The 22,547-nt window shown below is 36.8% G+C and overlaps 1 protein-coding gene across 2 annotated transcripts in view; it reads left to right on the top strand.

Annotated features, from left to right (window-relative positions):
• The window catches only part of LOC121382990, a 125,789-nt gene that overhangs the window by 94,453 nt on the left and 8,789 nt on the right, over positions 1–22,547 (top strand). For both annotated transcript variants that reach the window (XM_041512710.1, XM_041512709.1), the window contains exons 8-20: positions 619–836; positions 1,319–1,393; positions 11,617–11,683; positions 12,611–12,687; positions 13,839–13,912; positions 15,551–15,697; positions 17,056–17,182; positions 18,291–18,394; positions 19,896–19,983; positions 20,652–20,792; positions 21,147–21,251; positions 21,777–21,848; positions 22,372–22,425. In XM_041512710.1, coding sequence (XP_041368644.1) covers positions 619–836; positions 1,319–1,393; positions 11,617–11,683; positions 12,611–12,687; positions 13,839–13,912; positions 15,551–15,697; positions 17,056–17,182; positions 18,291–18,394; positions 19,896–19,983; positions 20,652–20,792; positions 21,147–21,251; positions 21,777–21,848; positions 22,372–22,425 — 1,349 coding nt within the window. The remainder of the gene's footprint in view (positions 1–618; positions 837–1,318; positions 1,394–11,616; positions 11,684–12,610; positions 12,688–13,838; positions 13,913–15,550; positions 15,698–17,055; positions 17,183–18,290; positions 18,395–19,895; positions 19,984–20,651; positions 20,793–21,146; positions 21,252–21,776; positions 21,849–22,371; positions 22,426–22,547) is intronic.

Genomic DNA, 22,547 nt, shown 5'->3' with positions numbered 1-22,547 from the left:
TGTCTTGGAATCAACAATTATATAGCAATATCTAGCTGGGTTGGAGGCTATTCTTGTCTTGGAATCAACAATTCTATGGCAATATCTAGCTGGGTTGGAGGCTATTCTTGTCTTGGAATCAACAATTATATAGCAATATCTAGCTGGGTTGGAGGCTATTCTTGTCTTGGAATCAACAGTTCTATGGCAATATCTAGCTGGGTTGGAGGCTATTCTTGTCTTGGAATCAACAGTTCTATGGCAATATCTAGCTGGGTTGGAGGCTATTCTTGTCTTGGAATCAACAATTTTATGGCAATACGTAGCTGGGTTGGAGGCAATTCTTGTCTTGGAATCAACAATTATATGGCAATACGTAGCTGGGTAGTGGTAGGAGGTAGTCCTCCTCACCCCCCCCCCCCCTTTAAAAATATATAAAAATAAAAGTTTTTTTTAAATTAAAAACAACAACAAACAAATAAACAAAAACACAGACGTAAACAAAATAAAACAACAACAACAACAATAAAAAAAACCCCATTCATTCTAAAGTGCCCTTTTTGTCTAATTGGAGAATTCGAAGATTCTGCACTACTGTTCCCTCTGTATCTACAACTGTTTATTTTTCTTGCCCACCAGGCACCCAGAAGGTGTTGACCCTGCTCAAGTCGGTGGACACGAAGGTCTCGGACATCAAGGCCGGACTGGGGACGCTCATGAAAACCAACATCACCGACCTTCACTTCGCGCTGACCGCCACCTACAACGACTGGTCTTGCATCGGCTGCGACGGAACATGTGCCGGGTGCCAGCCTATCGTGGTCAATGATATATTCTACCAGACTGATTTCGATAAGGTCTGTTTTATATGAAATCAATAGGAAATATATGTCAAATGTTTTCGTTGGGTTCATGGTTGGTTGAGTTGTGATTCTCGTAGATCACATTAAATAATATTATATATTTTCTTATGTGTGACGTGGTTATTTCGATACTTGGGGAGAGAAAGAGAGAGAGAGAGAGAGAGGGGGAGGGAGAGAGAGAGAGAGAGAGAGAGAGAGAGAGAGAGAGAGAGAGAGAGAGAGAGAGAGAGAGAGAGAGAGAGAGAGATTCATTTAAATTTGAGAGAGAGAGAGAGAGAGAGAGAGAGAGAGAGAGAGAGAGAGAGAGAGAGAGAGAGAGAGAGAGAGAGAAAGAGCAAGGAGAGAGAGAGAGAGAGAGAGAGAGAGAGAGAGAGAGAGGAAGTGGTATTTGATAAGCACATTATAATAGGGGAAACTAATCATATATGAAGACCTTTTTAAATCATTATATACATGTGTACCATGTTTCCTTGCAGCTTCCGGACATTACCGGAAATATTGCTCAAATGAATACAATAGTAGCGGCGCCAACTTCAGGATCTATGCAAAGCGTGAGTATTTTGAGTCTCAAATTTAGGCTTATAATGTTATGTAAAACATATTGACAAGTAGTTTTACGTACACGTTGTCACACCTAGCAAAAATGGGATATTGATAAAGAGGCACCCGATTGGCTGATTAACTGTCATGGCTTAAATGTCAGTGCCCAATGAAACCAACACTGCCAAAATTAATGGTTTCATGACGTATAAATTAAATGTTAAATGTGCAAGCAATTGCAGTTGAAAAATGCGTTTAACTTTATTTTCCTTTCGTTGTTATATCCAGTTACGGTTCAAGCACCCTGTCCTGGGCACACACCTAAGCTATTTGGACTGTCTTTCCAGGACAGTGGTTAGTGGTTAGTTATTAGTGGTTAGTGAGAGAGAAGTCGGTGCAGTGGACACCTACCAATTGAGTCATTAAACTCGCTCTGGGTGGAAGCCGGTACTGGGCTACGAACCCAGTACCTACCAGCCTTATGTCCGATGGCTTAACCACACCATCCCCGAGGCCGGTATTATTAACGTATCGCACTGTGAGGTTTTACGCAAGGTTAAGTATACTGAACAGCAAAAGAAGCACACATATAAAGTTGATCTGTAACATTAAACTGTGTTGTTTAGCAAGAGATTAACACAGAGTTATAGTGGTATTCAGAATTCATGTTGAAATACCGTTTACAATTTTCAAAATTTAGGTGTTTTTTTAAAATCAAACAAACCTATTCTAATTGCACGTACAAACTCATCATGACCCTGACTTGCGTTTCATTTGATATGCAGTATACTAGATTCTAATATATATATATATTATATATATATATATATATATATATATATATATATATATATATATATATATATATATATATATATATATATATATGTACTTTACTACTGAATTTATGCAAAGCGTGATCGATTGGACTTTAAATGTTAAGTTTATATGTGAAATATGTTGGCAATGCAGCGGGGCTCATTTGAGCGTCATGCGGTTGAATTTAATTAAAGTCGCGGTTACTCGTCCCGACTAGTAATCAGGCGGATCGTTATACTAACAAGAAATTGTCTCAGACGATGTGGCTTTCCTAACAAGAAATTGTCCAGAGACCCTTGGCTTACATTAGATTACGACTGCCACAATCCGAACTGCTTCCTAGAGTTGCAAGAGGCCAGTTTTCGATAGACATTCGTCTCTGTCCATTAACTTCATCCATATGTCCGTTCGTCTGTCCATCCATACATCTGCCAGTCCATCCGACTGTCCATGCATTCTTCCGTCCCTCCGTCCGTCAGCCCATAAACTCGTCCGCCCGTCTGTTCATTCATCCACAAATCCATCTGTTAATCCATCCATCAATCTATATATTCATCCATCCATCCATCCATTCATCCATATAAATACTATGTAGTTTTAAATGTGTCTTTCTGCAACCAGATTTTAAATGAGTTTATATTCATAAATATTTGGTTCTTTTTTTTGGTTTTTGTTTTTCGTTTTATTATTGTTTTCAATTTCATATAAAGTTAATTATAGACGAGCTGCCAGGCTATGCAAAGCTTCATCCATTTTAAATCACCATACTGGTTTAATACTGCTTTAATTCGGGTTTCAATATTCTAAATTTGTTTTGTTCACTGACATAACGTATTGCTGTTAACAGAAAACTAATTGTATCAATTATGTTTGTTTAGCGTTAGCAAAATATGTTCAGTTATTGTTAGCGGATAACACTACTCCACTACCACGTGCGTTGATCTTCAGTACTTTGATTTGTAACTAACCGGTAAACCAATTTGCACTTTGTTAGGGAAATGAAGTAAGAAGATGGCCAGTGTCTTGTTTCTCTAATGTATCCCCCACAAATTCGTTAATTTGATTTACAAGTTGCGCGATGGAACAACACCTCTTGTGCGATACTTATGTGTCTGTTGGTGCATCGGCCTCGGCGGCGCAGTGGTTAAGCCATCGGACTACAGGCTGGTAGGTACAGGGTTCGCAGCCCGGTACCGGCTCCAACCCAGAGCGAGTTCTTAAGGGCTCAATGGGTAGGTGTAAGGCCACTACACCCTCTTCTCTCTCACTAACTACTAACAAACTAACAACTAACCCACTGTCCTGGACAGGCAGCCCAGATAGCTGAGGTGTGTGCCCAGGACAGCGTGCTTGAACCTTAATTGGATATAAGCACGAAAATAAGTTGAAATCAATCAATCAATCTGTTGGTGCCCAGCTGGCAAACACAACGTCAAAAAGGTTGCAGTTCTGTTTTGTGTAAAACTCGGAACTTAACAGCTATAGTGACATTTGAGATGTCACTGAGTTATATCTTCAGTTGTTATATTTGTTTACGCATTTTGCATTAAAGGGACACGCCCTATTTACGGCTAGTTGTTTTTCGCTGTTAAACCCATTTTTTTTCACAAATAAAATTGCACTTTACTTACATTTTATTATTTAGAATACACATGTCCATTCACCTGAAGTGCTTTTTGGTAATCCTGGTAATCCTGATGTTGGTAAAACCACGACATGCATTTTTTGTATTTCTTAAAAAGCCGCGCGCACTCGAGAAAAAAACGTTAAGCAAGCGAGGTCCAATCTATTTTTAGAGGGAATCTTCCTGTATAAACGTCACAGACGTTGGTATACCACGTGACCGTTATCATTTTGTTTCGGTTTGTTTTCTCGTGCACGGTTCGCGCAATCAACATCCGATTTGTTGTCGTTTGCTTATTGTTCATTTGTGAGATTTTTCTTCACAGTTCGTGAACATTTTCAGTAACAATAAAGTTCAGACAAGTAAGTGTCTCAATACAAAACGTTACAAGCCCTTAAAACCAATAATTTTGCTAAGTCTTACGATATCTGGAGAGGGGATACAACCAGGACAGAACAGTTGGAACATGTCGAGGAGAGGTGAAAGGAACGCACCCCAAGTCTGTGAAATTTGTCGTGACGTAGGCATTGTTGTGCTTCGAGCGACATCTACCGGTGACATCAGAATACTAACTTTCAAAATTATTTCAAGCAATTGGGACATGGGGATTCCCATGGTATTTATCGATATAAAACCTGCTTTTTCACTCCATTTGATAAAAATGTGATCTAAGTGTCTTGCAGGTTTGTAGATTAACCAAATTATAATTTATTTTCGCTGGATGGAACTAGGGTGTGCGGCTTTAATATAACTTAAAACATGATTTTTGGTTTATTCTGATATAAAGTATCTCTGGAATGGATGGATAGATATGTTGGTGCATGGTTAGATGAATGGATGGTTTTATAGATAAATGTATTCGTGCTTGAATGAATAGATGAACGAACGAACGGTTTGATGAATGGATGGACGGATGAATGAATGGTGTGGACGAAAGGACGAATAATGGATAGATGAATGGATGAATGGATGAATAGTTGGGTATTTCTAAACGTAAGACTAGATCTATACTGATGGGAAAAAATAAGGGAACACATAAATATAGTACCAGCAAAAATCGACTGCAAACAGGACCCTCGTCCATAGTATTAGGAAGTTAACTGTGTTACTGACATTCATTGCCACAGTTCTGACATTCAGTCTAATGCTAGATTCAGACTACCAACTGCCAGCACAAAGTTGGCCAACTTTCTGCTGTCACAACTTGTACGACTGTCGAGTCGCTAGTCTTGGCGCTCTTACAACTCGATTCTCGTCTTATAAGCCATTAGTTGTTAATCTTAGCGCACCCGTCGTCACTATAGTAGTGAATTAAATGTGGTCTCAAATGGCATGTGGTCCCTTATTTCTTTCAGCCAGTATATTAATGGCTAGTGAGTCAGATGTCAAGATGACACTCACACTGATCCCAAAATACATCCTGAAACGGCTCACCCTCTGTTGAACAGAGGATACAAATCTAGTTAAGGGTTGCACACCCTCTGCGGAACATAGAAAACAAATCAAATCAGGAGTTATCACATTGCGTTACCTGTGACCACTTTACACATTAGTGGAAGTACTGACAGAAACACAGACAAACCCACTCAATTATTTAATGGATGACATTCAGTTTGTTTTTGCAATTGACTGAACAAACCATAGACATAGTCACATAATTTAGAGTTAAAGTTTGTTTTGTTTAACGACACCACTAGAGCACATTGATTTATTAATCATCGGCTATTGGATGTCAAACATTTGGTAATTCTTAGTCTTAGAGAAATTACATTTTCCCATTAATAGCAAGGGATCTTTTATATGCACCATGCCACAGACACGATAGCACACACCACGACCCAGGATATATATCAGTCGTGGCGCACTGGCTGGAACAAGAAATAGCCCAATGGGCCCACCGACGGTGACTGGTCCCAAACCGACCGCGCATCAAGCGATCTTTGATATGTAACGTCTGTTTATAAAATGTTTATAATAATTTACTTTTACCTCTTGAAGATATATATTCTTCAAACGTAAACACAGACAGACTATCTGTCTCTGTCTCAGTCTGTTTCTGTCTGTTTTTCTCTCTCTGTCTGTCTCTGTCTGTCTGTCTCTCTGTCTGTCTGTCTGTCTGTCTCTCTCTGTCTCTCTGTCTGTCTCTCTCTCTCTCTCTCTCTCTCTCTCTCTCTCTCTCTCTCTCTCTCTCTCTCTCTCTCGGGGTTGCTCACATACAATATAATGATGTTTTTGTCAAGTCAGCCCAAAGTTTGTACAAACTTATGGAAATGTCATACTCAAACTTAAAGAATATTGATTATATTCTGTGATAGATTTGCTGAGTTCATATCAAATAACTCACAACCTGTTTATATTATTGTCAATCGCTTGTTGCATATACACATCACTGCTGATCATTTGTTACATATTAATATAATTTTTCAGTGTTAATCAATTGTTAGATATTAAAATAACTGTAATCAACTGTCGCATCACCTATCACTAATCAAAACAACGGTAAATCACCTGCTAACAACACACGTGTGTATGCCAATCATTTAGTAAGGACTATTGATAAAACATATTTCTCCCTGATCGAACGTCATTCCCTTATGTAGATGGCAATAAAGGCATAGCGCCATGGACGCAGTAATGAGGTCTAGGTTTATGACTATTAATAATTCCTGACTCCAACAACTCAGCGAGACGTTCTGCTTAGTCAGCACTGCCAGTCTTAACAAACCATTTCTTACAAATGTCTGTTCGCAAATCAAACGTGCTTTGAGTTTGTATGAATGAATGTTGACTGTATATGATACCATCATTAAAGCTGGTCACTAGGGGTGGTCTGGTCGTATTAATATCGTCATCCTGTCTATCTGCTCACATTCGGGGGGGGGGGGGGGGGGTATGTATAGGGGGCGAGACGTAACCCAGTGGTAAAGCGCTCGCCTGATGCGTTGTCGGTCTAGGATCGATTCCTGTCGGTGGCCCATTGGGCTATTTCTCGTTCCAGCCAGTGCACCACAATCGGCTTATCAAACGTCGTGGTATGTACAATCCTGTCTGTTGAATGGTGCATATAAAATATCCCTTGCTACTATTAGAAGAAAATGTAGCGGGTTTCCTCTTTGAGACTATGCCAAAATTACCAAATGTTTGACATCCAATATCAGATGATTAATAAATCAATGTGCTCAAGTGGTGTCGTTAAATAAAACAAAAATTTATCTTTGGAGGTATGTATGGTTATGACGAAAAACACAATTTAGTGTACAGACAGAGACGTCTTTGTTTTTTTGTTCCTATAGCTATAAGAAAGGTTGTGGTATGTGTTATCTTGTGTTTTATCGAGTATATACATTGACGTCCTGACCTTTTGTAGACGTGGGACTTTCAAAAACGGGGGCGAGACGTAGCCCAGTGGTAAAGCGCTCGCTTGATGCGCGGTTGGTTTGGGATCGATCCCCGTCGGTGGGCCCATTGGGCTATTTCTCGCTCCAACCAGTGCACCACGACTGGTACATCAAAGACCGTGGTATGTGCTATTCTGTCTATGGGATGGTGCATATAAAAGATCCCTTGATGCCAATCGAAATAAGTAACCCATGAAGTGGCGACAGCGGGTTTCCTCCTTCAATATCTGTGTAGTCCTTAACCATATGTCTGACGCCATATAACTGGAAATAAAATGTATTGAGTGCGTCGTTAAATAAAACATTTCCTTCCTTCCTTCTTCAAAAACGTACCGGATGTACATTGTAAACAGGAATCTGCAGGGCTGGGAATCGGTTGTAATTTCATCAGCGATTATCGGGTATAATCGGTTTGCACCAGTCGATAATTTTTCGATTATTCAGTCGGTTAGAAATACATGTATACGAATAGACCTAGGAATATACCTCACTAATCGTTAATTCTACCTTTAACACCTGTTCACCATTAGTTTTCTTTACATACACATAAAATAAACCCAAACCCAAACATCTTCCACTGAATTCCACTGTTTGAAATATAGAAACAATTACAGTAAACATTTTTTGCGACGATCTATTAAAACTTTTTTAAATATTTTTCTTTTGTAATCTATCATCACATAGGTACAGCCCAACCGATCAATTTTCGATTTTAATAGATCATTCAAGCATCGCTAATAAACTACATAAGCTTCAACCAGAAATAAATATTTTATTAGAACATGCACCTTTAATGTATCGACTCTAGTTCGTTGCTCACCAAACTCGGTACATAGACAGCAATAGTTTCCCTTGGTACAATCTGTAACTGATCACGTTAATTGGAGTAGTGAAAAAACACCTGATCCAAGCTTGCTCTAAATATTTAATGAATTATCGTGCATACTGGAATTTTATCAAAGGATTGACGCCTGTTTGGAAGCTAACCGAGAAAATGGCCGCTGCCAGCAGACGTGAACACAAATATGACTAATAATTGCGCGCCTGACCGACTTAGAGGAAACGTGAAAACTGTTACTACAATTATTAACGGAATCGGCGTCGCATGTGTAAAGTGCAATTGCCACAGATTTTTACATCCCATTGAATATTAACAATGCTCCTCGCTGTATACATGTAATATCTGACCCCCAAGTCTATAATATATGTTTAATATGCTCTCTCTCTCTCTCTCTCTCTCTCTCTCTCTCTCTCTCTCTCTCTCTCTCTCTCTCTCTCTCTCTCTCTCTCTCTCTCTCTCTCTCTCTCTCTCTCAAGGGAAATGTCAGACATCACCGGTTGCGATATCAATGAGATTTGATATTTTCTACAACAATGATATTGAAGATATTAATGATATTGGATATTTTCTACAACCGCAATAACAATAACAACATACTATTACTGCTACTGCTACAACTACTACAACAACAGCAATTAGTACTGTACTACAACTAATACTACTTCTACTACTATTAGAGCTACTTCAACTTGTTCTTCTGCTACTACTACTACTAGCACCACCATCATCACCACCACTGCTGCTGCTGCGACTACTACTACTATGACTATGACTACTACTACTACTACTACTACTACTACTACTACTACTACTACTACTACTACTACTTCTACTACTACTATTAGAGCTACTTCAACTTGTTCTTCTTCTTCTACTACTACTGTTGCTACTGATTACAACAACAACAACAGCAACTACTACTACTACTACTACTACTACTACTACCAACACCACTACCACTACTACTACTACTACTACTACTACTACTACTACTACTACTACTACTACTACTACTACTAACACCACTACCACTACTACTACTACTACTACTACTACTACTACTACTACTACCAACACCACTACCACTATTACTACTACTACTACTACTACTACTACTTCTGCCAACACCACTACCACTACTACTACTACTACTACTACTACTACCACTACCACCACTACTATTAATACTACTACTACTACTACTATTACTGCGACTACTACTATTACTACTACTACTACTATCTCTATTACTACTACTACTATTTCTATTACTACTACCACTACCACCACCACTACTATTATTACTACTACTACTACTACTACTACTACTACTACAACAAAAAAACAAATTTATTTCACTTGCATAACATGACTGAAATAAATGAATAAATCGATAAATTAATTAATTAATTAATTTAGAAAACACACAATAATAATAATAATAATAATAATAATAATAATAAAAACCCGAAATAAATAAACAAACAAACAAACAAATAAACAAATTAAAACAAAAATAACAATATTGAGGTTAGGTAACGACCACTCTACACATATCGTGTGTGTATTCACCTGCCGTGGCCATATCAGCTTCGATTAGCATCGCTGTACGCGGCATATTTTATTCATCGCTTTCCTCAATAAAACATAATTATAGGCAAATTTACTAACGAACGTGTGTGACTCGCGCTTCCCGGGCCAATGCATTATTAAGACAGCAATTTCCTCGCTGGACTTTGATTTACGTCAAAAGTAACATTTCTGTCATTGAGACATACTCTGCGCTAATCTTCATTATTTCTGTGTGATCGTGGATGTGTGGTATCTTTCCGCGAGCCACAAACAAGCGCTTACTGTGATTGTCTTTTATTGATAAGTAACGCAGCAGTGCCAGTTTTTTTTTCTAAGAGTGAATGATTGCCATCACGATATCTCACGATAAAACTATTTATATTTCTTTCTTTCCTGTGTCCTGATTATTTTACAGTGGCTCAATTAGCCTTCATATTCATCTCCCCCTGGTTGTTTTTATAGCTTTAATGTGAAAGTGGTTATGTCTGTCAGATTTGAATATATGTATATGAATCGTGTTGAGGTATCATTAATTGTTATTCCCTGTATAATGTGCGCTTCCTTCCAAGACATTTTATATATGAGTATCGTGTAATGTCAGTTTGCATGAAAAGGGGGCCGATGAATTGGCATGCAACTGTAATGAATAATGGTATGATTCGTATAGATATATTATTAAGTTTTGAACCAATACTAACTCGCATAACATTATACAAAAATGCCATGTAAAATAAAATCTGAATAAATTACCATCAAATTACAGTAAATAAAAACGTTTTATAATAAACTGCCATTAATTTAAATAGGTTTAAATGAGTTTGCTGCCATTGCAAGATGTTTCCGACTAATAAAATATTTTAACGACTAACATTACCAACTGAATATAGTTTTTTGTTTAGAATATCAGTATCTGTATATCCAATTTGTTTTTGGTCGTCCTAAGGGGTGGGACGTAGCCCAGTGGTTAAGCGTCCGCCTAAAGCGCGGTCGGTCTAGGATCGACCCCTGTCGGTGGGCCCATTGAGTTATTTCTCGTTCCAGCCAGTGCATCACGACTGGTATATCAAAAGCCGTGGTATGTGCTGTCCTGTCTGCGGCATGGTGCATATAAAAGATCTCTTGCTACTAATAAAAAATGTAGCAGGTTTCCTCTCTGAGACTATATGTCAAAATTACCAAATGTTTGACATCCAATAGCCGATGATTAACAAACTAGTCGTCCTAATGTTTGTAGGTAGCCCAAACTGGATTTTGTCTCTCAATAATGTCTTACATACGAAAAACAAATATATTACGAAACAAAAGACGTTTGACCTACCGTAGTACACACACATTAGGATGATGAGAAACACATTTAGTATACATCCACTGTTATTTTAATGACAGAAATGTATTTAATATGCTACTTTTTTCATTAAAACATCTCTGTTCGTCGGCAACATTTTAGCAACAAACTCAGAATATGTCATTTAACTCTCCATTCTTACACAGGGGTGAAAGCAACGGCTGGGACAGCCAAAGTAAAAACTGCACGTGTAATTCTGCCTTTAGCCTCTGTGTTATGCATATTATGGTAAACATTCAGGTGTCATTGTCTATGTGGGCTTTCCCAGCATTTGCCTTCACTCTTGTATATGGTATTAGAAATGAAATTTAATCTGTATACAATTTGATTGAAATTAGTTGAGAAACATTTTTGAAAATTTAAATTGAAAAAATAATAGACATCGGAGTTGGTGCAAGTTTAACATTAGAAAGGTGTCTTACTACTGCTTTGCTACGTTCAGTGACATCACAGTTACTTATGTCATGTTTTATTGAAACTCTCCTGTTAATTACACTGACTCATTATGCCTCAATTAAAGCCAATGTCTGGTTTCCCTCTGAAAGTCACGAGTTTTCTTTAAGCACATCAATACCAAATTGCTATACATGTTTGGCGTAGTATATATTATCGTTGGTTTATATTTTCGTCTTCAGCCAGAGTATTACTACTACAACGGTATCCCCGACATCCTGAAAAGTAGATACACGTCTGTGATTGTCGGTGAGTCATACTATTAGATGTATAGAAAACATGAATTATAGACATATATGGTCAAAAGTTTCGACGTCATATTTTGTATATAATTTGTTTTAGAGGGAGGGGCCGGGTACACTTGAACTAGATTGTTAACCGTGAGTGTTAGCACTCAGATAATTTCGCTTTGAAAATACTCTGTTGTTATAAATGTTTGAGTAATCAAATTAATATCAAATGTCCAAAGACAAAAATGTATTTAAGAATTGAACATAATCATTTTCAACATTCATGAATGTATTAACAGCGGAACAGTTTTCCTCACTCTATAAATGGTGTAGCATATTAGATTAATAAATTGTATTGAAAATTGAAATTAAAGGGACATGCCCTAGTTTTAAAACACTAAGGCATATTTTTGACTATTAGAGCCGTTTTTGATAACTGAAATCATACCTTACTTATATTTTATTGTTTAAATTATCCATTTCCGTACATTCAAAGTGTTCTTGGTCATCCTGGTGTTTTTAATATCACAAAATGCATTTATCATATTTTTAAAAACGCACATGCGTCTGAGAGATAACAGTTATGGAGTCGAGTTTTAGTCTATTTTAGAGGGTATTTCACCATTTCAACGTCACAGACTCATGTTTCACTAATCTGTAACTTTATTCAAATGTGTTACAGGTTTGTAGATTAACTAAACTTAGTGTTAATTTTCATGGGCTGAAACTAGGGTCTGTCCCTTTAATAATGTCTTTAATTGCATACATGTACGTACGCACGCACACGCACGCACACACACACAACTAAATAGAATGTTTTTTCCCCCAAATAGTTTTTTACCCCCAAAAATACTTCAGTACTGCTTTCCACGCGACTGCTTGCATTTATATAATGACTGTATTTAAATATAATTCCAAAGTATATGTATTTATCTTTCTGTTTCAGATTTAAATAATACTATTAACAACTACAAGCGAATCGTTAAAGAGTCGATATCACCGTTATTCTTTCCAACAGAATCTGTAAGTTTGACTACCATATAATAATTATACGTTCTGTATAGTGCAGTTCTTCACAGACGATAGCCTTAGTTTAGATATTTGTTCTCTAATTATAGTTATTTTCACCGGGTCAAGCCAAATTATATAGGTTGTTTCATCAAAGGAAGAATTTATAAAAGTGCGGCCATAATAAGCATAGATTTAACCTGGGTCAGCTCGCAGTTCCTAGATGGGAAGGTTCGTCAGTTTGATGAGAAACTATTAATGATATCAAACCGGTGTTGACCGTAATGTCTCCGCCTGAGAAGGATATACCGGCCGTGCGCAGATTAAAATTGGGCGATGTTGAAAATGAGACATTGTGGTTTGTCTGTCAGAGTCGCACAGGGGGAGAAAACGCATTTCCTGGCATTGGATGGTGCCTGAAAAAGGAAATTGAAATAGCAAGTTTTATATAGCCCACGAAACGGTTTACCAACGATCTATGACAGACATAGTATTATAATTTATGCAGTTATAATGACGTCATATATAGTGTTACTTCGTTAGTATAGGTATTTTGTAAATCCCTACACTATTCCTTCTTTTACAGACATACGACTTTAAATGTTAACGAGTGGGGCTTTTTGTTTTTGTTTTGTTTTTGTTGTTTTTGTTTTTGTTTTTGTTGTTTGGGGTTTGTATGTGTGTGTGTTGGGGGGCGGGGGCGGTCGATCTGAAAATATTACAATTATCTTTTGAACTGCCTGTTTTAAAAATCTGTTTGGCTGACATGTTTTTAGTTTATTGCTTTAAATGGTTAATTTTCTGAAAGTATGTTATTAATTATATCTCAACTTACATACTGTGTTGTGTATATTCATTGTGTAATAATGTAATTGACACGAGATACACCCAGTGGCGTAGCGATGGAGGGGGGGGGGGGGACGACAAGGGGCCATTCCCCCAATCAAACCTTTTCTTTTGCTGTATTAAATTTGATAAAAATTATACATACATACATACATATACATACATACATAGTGTGAGTTGTCCGCCCCCCCCCCCCCCCCCCCCCCCCCCCATCCTCGCAATATAACATCCTGGCTGGGCCAATGGATATACCACCTGTTATATATAGATATATTTTCTGTTCGTAAGTTGGATGTACAGACGTTATCTTTTCCTTACAGGATATGTATTTCGATACACTGCGAGGTAAAATGGATGATTTCCACAAGATGTTGGTAACGGGTGATAAAACTCGGTGAGTGCAATGGGTTTGTAAACAATATATAATACATTGTCGACATTGAGAAGGTGTATATTATAAACATAACGATTGTTTCATTGTTCCATTGGTTACAAAGTTAATCTGATAAAGTGACCTGACATCAGAATTACATTGAATTGGATTGAATACGTATTACACTCCAGGGGCGAAACGTAACCCAGTGATAAAGCACTCGCCTGATGCGCGGTCGGTCTAGGAACGATCCCCGTTGGTGGAAACATTAGGCTATTTCTCGTTTCAGCCAGTGCGCCACAACTGGTATATCAAAGGCCGTGGTATGTGCTATCCTTTCTGTGGGAAGATTCATGTAAAAGATCTCTTGCTACTAATGGGGAAAAATGTAGAGGGTTTTCTCTCTAAGAATATATGTCTATATTACCAAATGTTTGATATCCAATGGCCGATGATTAATAAATCAATGTGCTCTAGTGGTGTTGTTAAACAAAACAAACTCTTTTTTATTACACTCCAGCACAATAAAACATACGCAAATGGATGTTAAACAAAGATGAATAACTATGAACACAAAAATTCCAAAATCACCAATAATGTAAACAACTGTCAAAGTCGCGATTATCTACACCAACATAACACAAGAGGAAAATGTTTTTAAAAGAGCAATAACAAAAGACAATAACAAACGTCAGGATCAAACTACGAGAACCAATACTGCACCGAACTCAACACAAAACGAACAACAATACTTTATCACATATTCTTACTTTTAAAAGACCCACACCGCCCCCACCGACCCACTCCCACCCCACTTTTCTTTTTAAAAATAACCCAAAGGAAACCCCACAGCTATAGTGTGACTATGGAAACAATGTATTAGCTGTGGTAAACAAACCAGACTATCAATGCTAAACGGAAAAACTATATTTAAAAACTTTAGCACTGCTTCTTATACAACTCATTTTAAATGATTTAAGAGACACCGAAGATTGTGCTGTATTCATCATTCTCAGAAAATCCTATGGGAATGTTGTCAGCCCTGCACCAAGCAGAGGCCGATATTTGAAGTGTTCTGTAAATACAATGACATCCTCTCTGTTAACAAAATAATAATTACTGTTATAAAGGCCTTCATAGTTATACATCGTCACGAGCATACAAACCATACTCAACAAACCCGTAGCAATGTGGATTTAGTAAGGAATATTTTGATACATATTTTTATTTGCAAAACGTGATTTTGCTGCAACATAACGTAGAGCATATCACAAGAGATACAGTTTTGAGATCCTGTTCAAAGGGCATAGGTCGCATTATGACAGAAACTCTGTTGTCGTATTGCTGCATACTGCATATACTGCAGTATACACAAGTTTGTTTTGTTTAACGACACCACTAGATCACATTGCACATCAGTATACATTCACTGCTGACTTCCAAATTAGGAAATTAGTGTATATCACATTCTGGAAATGAACCCTCATTATTATTAATTATTATTATTACGTTGATATTAACCTTCCCTCCCACCCTCCCCAGTATACGCTTAGTACGATTATGGAAATGTTGCTAATTGTGAACGGGCCTCTATGCACTTACAAAGTACATCTGAATAAGAAACTTACCGCGTAGTTTGATCTTTCTTTCTTTTTACAGATTTGGCTTCACGTGGATATTTATCATGTTCAACTCCGCTGGGATCCTCTTCATCATCATCTCACTACTCATTATAATCGCCGAGAAAAGGAAGGCGAGGAAAGAGATCGAACCGGAGTACCATTTGGCAAGAGTGTTTTTGGCCGGGTAAGGGCGGTTCCATAAAACAAGCACATGTTGCAGTAGGTTTGAGTTAGCTGGTTGCATTAAACAAATCCCGCAGACAATAGTTTTCTGTAACAAAGACCTCAACCTTTACTGAGAGGATTCGAACCAAGGATATTCTGTCAGAAATTCCAGTGCTCTACCAACTAAGCTAATAGGGATATTCCCATTTAATGGCATTAATTTCCACCTATTTTAAACCAAGCAAATTCCAAAATTTGCTCCGTTACAGGTTCTGTTTTTATCACATTTGAAACACAATCTGAACAATAAAATCATAAACACATTCAAAATCGTATCTTTGCACAAGACAACATCAACAAAATGTTTCGACAATGTCCAGTCTGCTCTTATAAATCATTGTCAGGTGTTTCGATTATAAGAGGACTGCCATTCGCCAGACCATACATCATTCTTACTTTGTCTGCATGAGGACTGCCACATCCAAGCTTAAGACTGATTTGACAAATCTAAACCTACACAAGATTGGACATTTAAACAGTTGTGATGACACATATGATATCTATAAAGGCGAAAACAGTCCTTGGGTGACTACTTTATAATGAATAATAATAATAAACACTTCTATTCTTAAGGCCCTATGCCAATGCTGGCGCACGTTTTAAACTGTAATTTAGGTGAGTCGATTGCTTTCAGGGACTGGTTTATTTCAGTCCAGTGTCCCTCCCACCATTCATACATCGAAGGTCGTGGTATGTACTGTCACATATATATTGGAAGGTACATATAACAGATCCGTGGCTGATTATCGTTAGAGTAGTCTATGTGGCGGCAGTGGGTTTTCTCTCTGTTTGTCTGTCTATATGTCTTTCTCTATCTGTCTCTCTCTCTGTCTAGGTCTGTCTGTCTGTGCCTCTCTCCGTCTCTGTCTGTATCTCTCTTCTGTCTCTCTCTGTCTGTCTGTCTGTCTGTCTGTCTCTCTCTTTCTCTTCCCCACCTCTCGATCAAGTATCTATCTAGAACACCCATGGATATCTTTATGAATGTTCAAATACGTTCTTTTCAACAGAGGTTGTAAAATGAGATAAAGCAAGACAAAATTTACAGTATTCAACATAATATCTAACTAAACCCATTGGTCTATTTCTCGTCCCAGCCAGTGCACCACTACTGGTATATCAAAGGTATGTGCCGTCCTGTCTTTTGAAAAATGCACAAAAAAGTTCCCTTATTATAATTGATTAACTATTAATATTGAAAACATATATATAGCGAATTTTCTCTCTACATGTCAGAATTACCAATTTAATAAATCAATGTGCTCTAGTGGTGTCGTTAAACAAAACAAACATTAACTTTAATCGTGTATTCATTCTCAGGGTTGTTATCGGCTACATTGTGCTGGTTCTCGGCTTCATCAGCGTGGCGATGGTTAGTTTCTACGGCGGCGCCAACCTCGAGAAGGCGGCGTGTCAGCCGGGCAAGGATATGTCGTTTGTGGAGCAGGTCAGCGGAATATGGGCCTTTAATTAACATTAGTGTCACCACAAGCAAACGCTGTCCGGTTAGACAGCTGTTAACCCTTTCGCCCTAGAGTGCAGTGCACAACATTATAATATACAAATGTAGATTAGGATTAAAAAGTAGTACACATATAAAAGGGTTAATTTGGAAACCAAGCAACAATTGAAAAACGATATATATATATATATATATATATATATATATATATATATATATATATATATATATGTATGTATGAATGTATGAATGTATGATATATATATATATATATATATATATATATATATATATATATATATATATATATATATATATATATATATATATATATATACTTTGTGTATTGATAGATAGCAAAATAAGAATGTGTTAAAAATGGGAGAATCGTAAATGTGTGTGTGTGTGTGTGTGTGTGTGTGTGTGTATGTGTGTGTGTGCGTGTGTGTGTGTGTGTAACATGAAGAGTAAAAATTGTTCTTAAACAATTACGATTTTCCATTCTTTAAACATATTGTTATCAATAAACTTCATTTAACTTGCATGAGAAATATAACGGCATCTGCTAACTATATAATGCATGATAAAGACCTTTTTAATAGCGTTTCATTCGAATTGGATTGTCAAAACTGATCAAAGATTTGTTTTATTTTTAATGTAGCACCGATGAAGCAAAAGTTTACAATACATATTATATGTATTTTGGCAAGAATAACAGTTGGCCTTTTAACTAAACATTTAGTATCAATCATCAATTTGATCGACCGAAAATACATGTTGTAGAATATCTTAATATTTTTGTTTGTTTATATCACAACACGTAGAATTTAAATATATTGCATAACGATAACTTATTTTATATTACGAAAATATTGTAGTAGTACATGATGGTTATACTGAACCTGTAAAATTATATTTCTTTAAGGTAACATACATGTACTTTTGTGACCTATAAAATTATAGTTTAAGGTACCCGATTTTTTAAAACCTATAAAACTATTTATTTATCAATAATATAATTATTTGCTTATATACATTTTATTTGTTTAGGCTGATATTTTGACGACCTGTATATTTAGTTTTTTTTGTTTAGGTAATCGATTTTCCCGGAGCTGTTAGTGGGTATCCTGGATATTTCTTGAGTTCTCTTATTTTGAATAATGGAAACTATGACCTCAAAGTAGCAGACACATACAGGTGAGTCAATATATTCTCAACTTTGTAGGGTGTATACTACCAAATCAAATTCCATAGACGACTATAGTAACATATGTGGCTAAAACTCCTACCTGCAGCGTATTAATCTATATAAACGCCACGGATATAAATACTACCACCCCTCACCCTCAAAATGAATCAGCTACTCATTTCTGAGATAACGGGTATGGTACTAGATGAAATAAAATTGCATACATTTTTTGCCCAGATGAAACTATTATTTTTACAACCAACGCACATTTATCACCAACCACAGGACTTGTGGTGTTCACTTCTCTATCGAACTTTGACCCAGCCTGAAGTTATTTGGTTTAGTACTACCTGTACAGGCAATGTCTTCAAAGAGTAACAGGCATGGCATATGTTTATTAACAGTATGGGGTAAATAAGGTATTCATATTGCTGCATTTGACAGTCATTAAAATAGTGCTCGTTGACTCAAAAATCAATAACTAGAAGGGTTTTTTTTTCTGACAGTTTTTTTCTCATTAATTTGATAATAATCGTTGAAATGTAACTAAACGTTTGCAAGCTGATGGATGTTTTGTTATTTTGTTTTCATGTGACATGTTGGAGAACGTTCAACCTATGTTTACACGTATGTTTTGTTTTATTCTCATGTTACATGTTGGAGAACGTTCAACCTATGTTTACACGTATGTTTTGTTTTATTCTCATGTTACATGCTGGAGAACGTTTACCCTATGTTTACACGTATGTTTTGTTTTGTTCTCATGTTACACGTTGGAGAACGTTTACCCTATGTTTACACGTATGTTTTGTTTTATTCTCATGTTACACGTTGGAGAACGTTTACCCTATGTTTACACGTATGTTTTGTTTTATTCTCATGTTACACGTTGGAGAACGTTTAACCTATGTTTACACGTATGTTTTGTTTTCTTCTCATGTTATACGTTGGAGAACGTTTAACCTATGTTTACACGTATGTTTTGTTTTGTTCTCATGTTACACGTTGGAGAACGTTTAACCTATGTTTACACGTATATTTTGTTTTATTCTCATGTTACACGTTGGAGAACGTTTACCCTATGTTTACACGTATGTTTTGTTTTGTTCTCATGTTACACGTTGGAGAACGTTTAACCTATGTTTACACGTATGTTTTGTTTTATTCTCATGTTACAGGTTTGAAAAGGCTTAGCACATGTTTACACGTATGTTTTGTTTTCTTCTTATGTAACATCTTTAAAAACATTTAGCACATGTTTACCTGTATGTTTTGTTTTGTTCTCATGTAACATGTTTGAAAACATTTAGCATATGTTTACCTGTATGCTTTGTTTTGTTCTCACGTTACAGATTTGATAACGTTTAGCATGTTTACCTGTATGTTTTGTTATTTTTTATATTACAGGTTTGAAAACGCTTAGTATATGTTTTTCTAAATGTGTTGTTTTTGTTTCGCATGTTACATTTGTGATAACGTTTATCGCCTGTTTGCCTATATGTTTTTCAGGGCGTGTCAACTGAACGACTATGCCTACAGAGTATTCAAACAAAACATCACAGCTCCCAATCTATATTCCGATTTAAACTATACGGCGGTAAGTGACAAATTGTATGTACAAACGAAAAAGTGATTGTTCAATTACACACCACTACGATTTGATCAGTAAAAATATATAAAGCTAGGGAAAATAATATATTTAAGGTGGACAGATCTCATAATCCCCATAGATCCGCCTTGAACAGCCTTTAATATACCAATCGTGGAACATTAACTGGGACAGATAACCATAGGCGTACGGGCTCCCATTTTTGTTTGGGGAGGGGAGAGGGAGGCTGGTTTTTGCCTAAATTAAACGAAAATGCCTGAATCTGAATAACGGTTTTTCATGTTAGCATTACTACCAAAATCATGACTGATTTTCCCAGGTAGAATGATGGAAATACATCGTAAAAAGGCCACAGGTTAGCACATCTTGTCCGAATATCTCTATCGTTTTTTGCCCCAATTTGAGGATTTGCTCCAGCACTAGTGGGGCAGTTGTCTCTCCCCCCCCCCCCCCCACCCTGCTCCCTGTCTCGTTCCCTTATGCAGATAACAAGTTTAGAATAATAAAAGACTCGATCACACCTTAGTGATAATAAAGACAAACGAAATCCGAATCTTTGGTCATCAAGTATTGGAACAGAAGTAACGAGCCTGTCACATTTTTATCATTTGTTTTTCTTCGAGTATGTGATTAATGCGTTTCTGTTCTTACTTCAGCCGTTCGTGAACACCAGCGCCATGTTTGACCAGCTTTACACCTCTCTTCCAAGCGTGATCCTGGTTCCCAGTGAGTTTGAGACGTGGATCACCCAGTTCCAGACAGCCACCACTCTCAACAGAACCAGCTTTGACCTCATTGTACGTGAGAGACGAAAAACAATTAGATGTCAAGAATTTCGCAGTTAACTTCAAGAGAGAAAAGAATGGAATTCTATTCGATTTAGTTTGTACTGTATTTATTTCCCCCACTTTGTGCAATTTTTCATAACCATATCAGATTTTCTCACAGTAATATAACTTATAACATGTATGTGAACATACCGGAGCAGAAGGAATGTTGTTTGAAGTCAAGCTTGCAATATAGAGACATTTATATCTATATTTATATCTATGTTTATATTGCGTTATGTTTTACCTTTCATGTTGTTAAAATATGTTTTTAAACAATGATTAAAACTTTAATTAAAGAAATGTTGATCATTTATCTTGCAGCTGAACAGAACTGTGGTACGAGCTGACTTAACACCATATACCGATAACCTGGTATTCATCGCCAACACGTCGACAGTGGATGGAGGACCGCTAGAGCCTGCCAAGGTACTCTGTCTGCCATATCATACTCGAACTTACTGTACTGAACTAAACGGTTAAACCACATCTTCTCTTTTAGAGTGAAAATCATATTCGTTTCCTTACTAACAATCCAGTCAACAATATATATATTTTTTAAATTACCCTCATTATGCATGGTTTATTTACAACAGCTAAATTATTCCTGGAGGTCCAGAAGGGAGTGCTAACGGTCCACTGGTAAGGGGGCGCAATACTTGCCTTGCCCCGGGCGCTGGCAACCCACGCTACGCCACTGGGCATATACCATAACATTACATGAAAACAAAATAAGGCCAACGTTAGCTCCAACATAATGGTAAAATAAAATACGAGTCATGACTTTAGTGTCTACTTTGAGATTTCAATGAAGTCAAGGTCAATACTAAATTACTATCTTGCCACCTACCTAGTACAACTGTTTGGGGTATCTACACAGCCATGATGAACAATAAGCAGACATTATCACATAATAAATGTCCCGAATTATAATACCGACCTTCTTCGTTTTAGTCAAGACTGTTCAGCATTGCTGCAGACCTCAAGTCCATCCAGCCTAGCATTGACCAGCTGACCATTCTCAAGGTGACCATGACGCTTATTAGTCCAATACAGCATTGAGATACAAATTTAGTAGAAGACATTCTTCGAGATGTAACAGATATTCTAGTTAGATGTCGATGTTTTCGTACTAGTCGGCAGATTTCACTGAAGCATATTCAAATATGCATGCGTACTACCAGTATTTTAAAATTGTCCGTTGTCCAGTTCTATTTATGTTTTCCAATATTATATTTGACACTGCAGTAACCATCCATATGAACCTTTGCCTGCGATGAATATTATAGATTTTCATTGATTCTGGGGAAAACATGTTGTTTTTTGGTATTTAGTTTTTCCATGCAATAGTGGTAGCAAATACTGGAAACTATCATATGTAGAAAATTGTACGTTGCGACATTATTAGAGAATACGGAGGTCTTAAACACCAGTGGAGTTCAGTATTGGTATACATTTTATTGCTCAGTTTTAGATTTAATAGTTTTCGTTTTATGACATATGTTGAACAATGAAATATCAACGATTACATTGTCTTTCATTTTTGTAGAACGATGTTTGGGCTGATTTTTCTGCACTAAAGGCCGAAGTGGATTATATAAATGTAAGACAAATACATTAATTTAAAGATTACCTCTATTTGTGTAAAACAATGAATGAAAAAAAAAAAAAAAAGCAACTGCTTGTAACCGATAATATTTTTATATTTATATTACCATTATATGT

The sequence above is a fragment of the Gigantopelta aegis genome, chromosome 10 (assembly GCF_016097555.1).
Source record: "Gigantopelta aegis isolate Gae_Host chromosome 10, Gae_host_genome, whole genome shotgun sequence".
Classification (NCBI taxonomy): Eukaryota; Metazoa; Mollusca; class Gastropoda; order Neomphalida; family Peltospiridae; genus Gigantopelta; species Gigantopelta aegis.
Note: the sequence above shows the minus strand (reverse complement) of the source record. Positions and strands in the feature narration are given on the sequence as shown.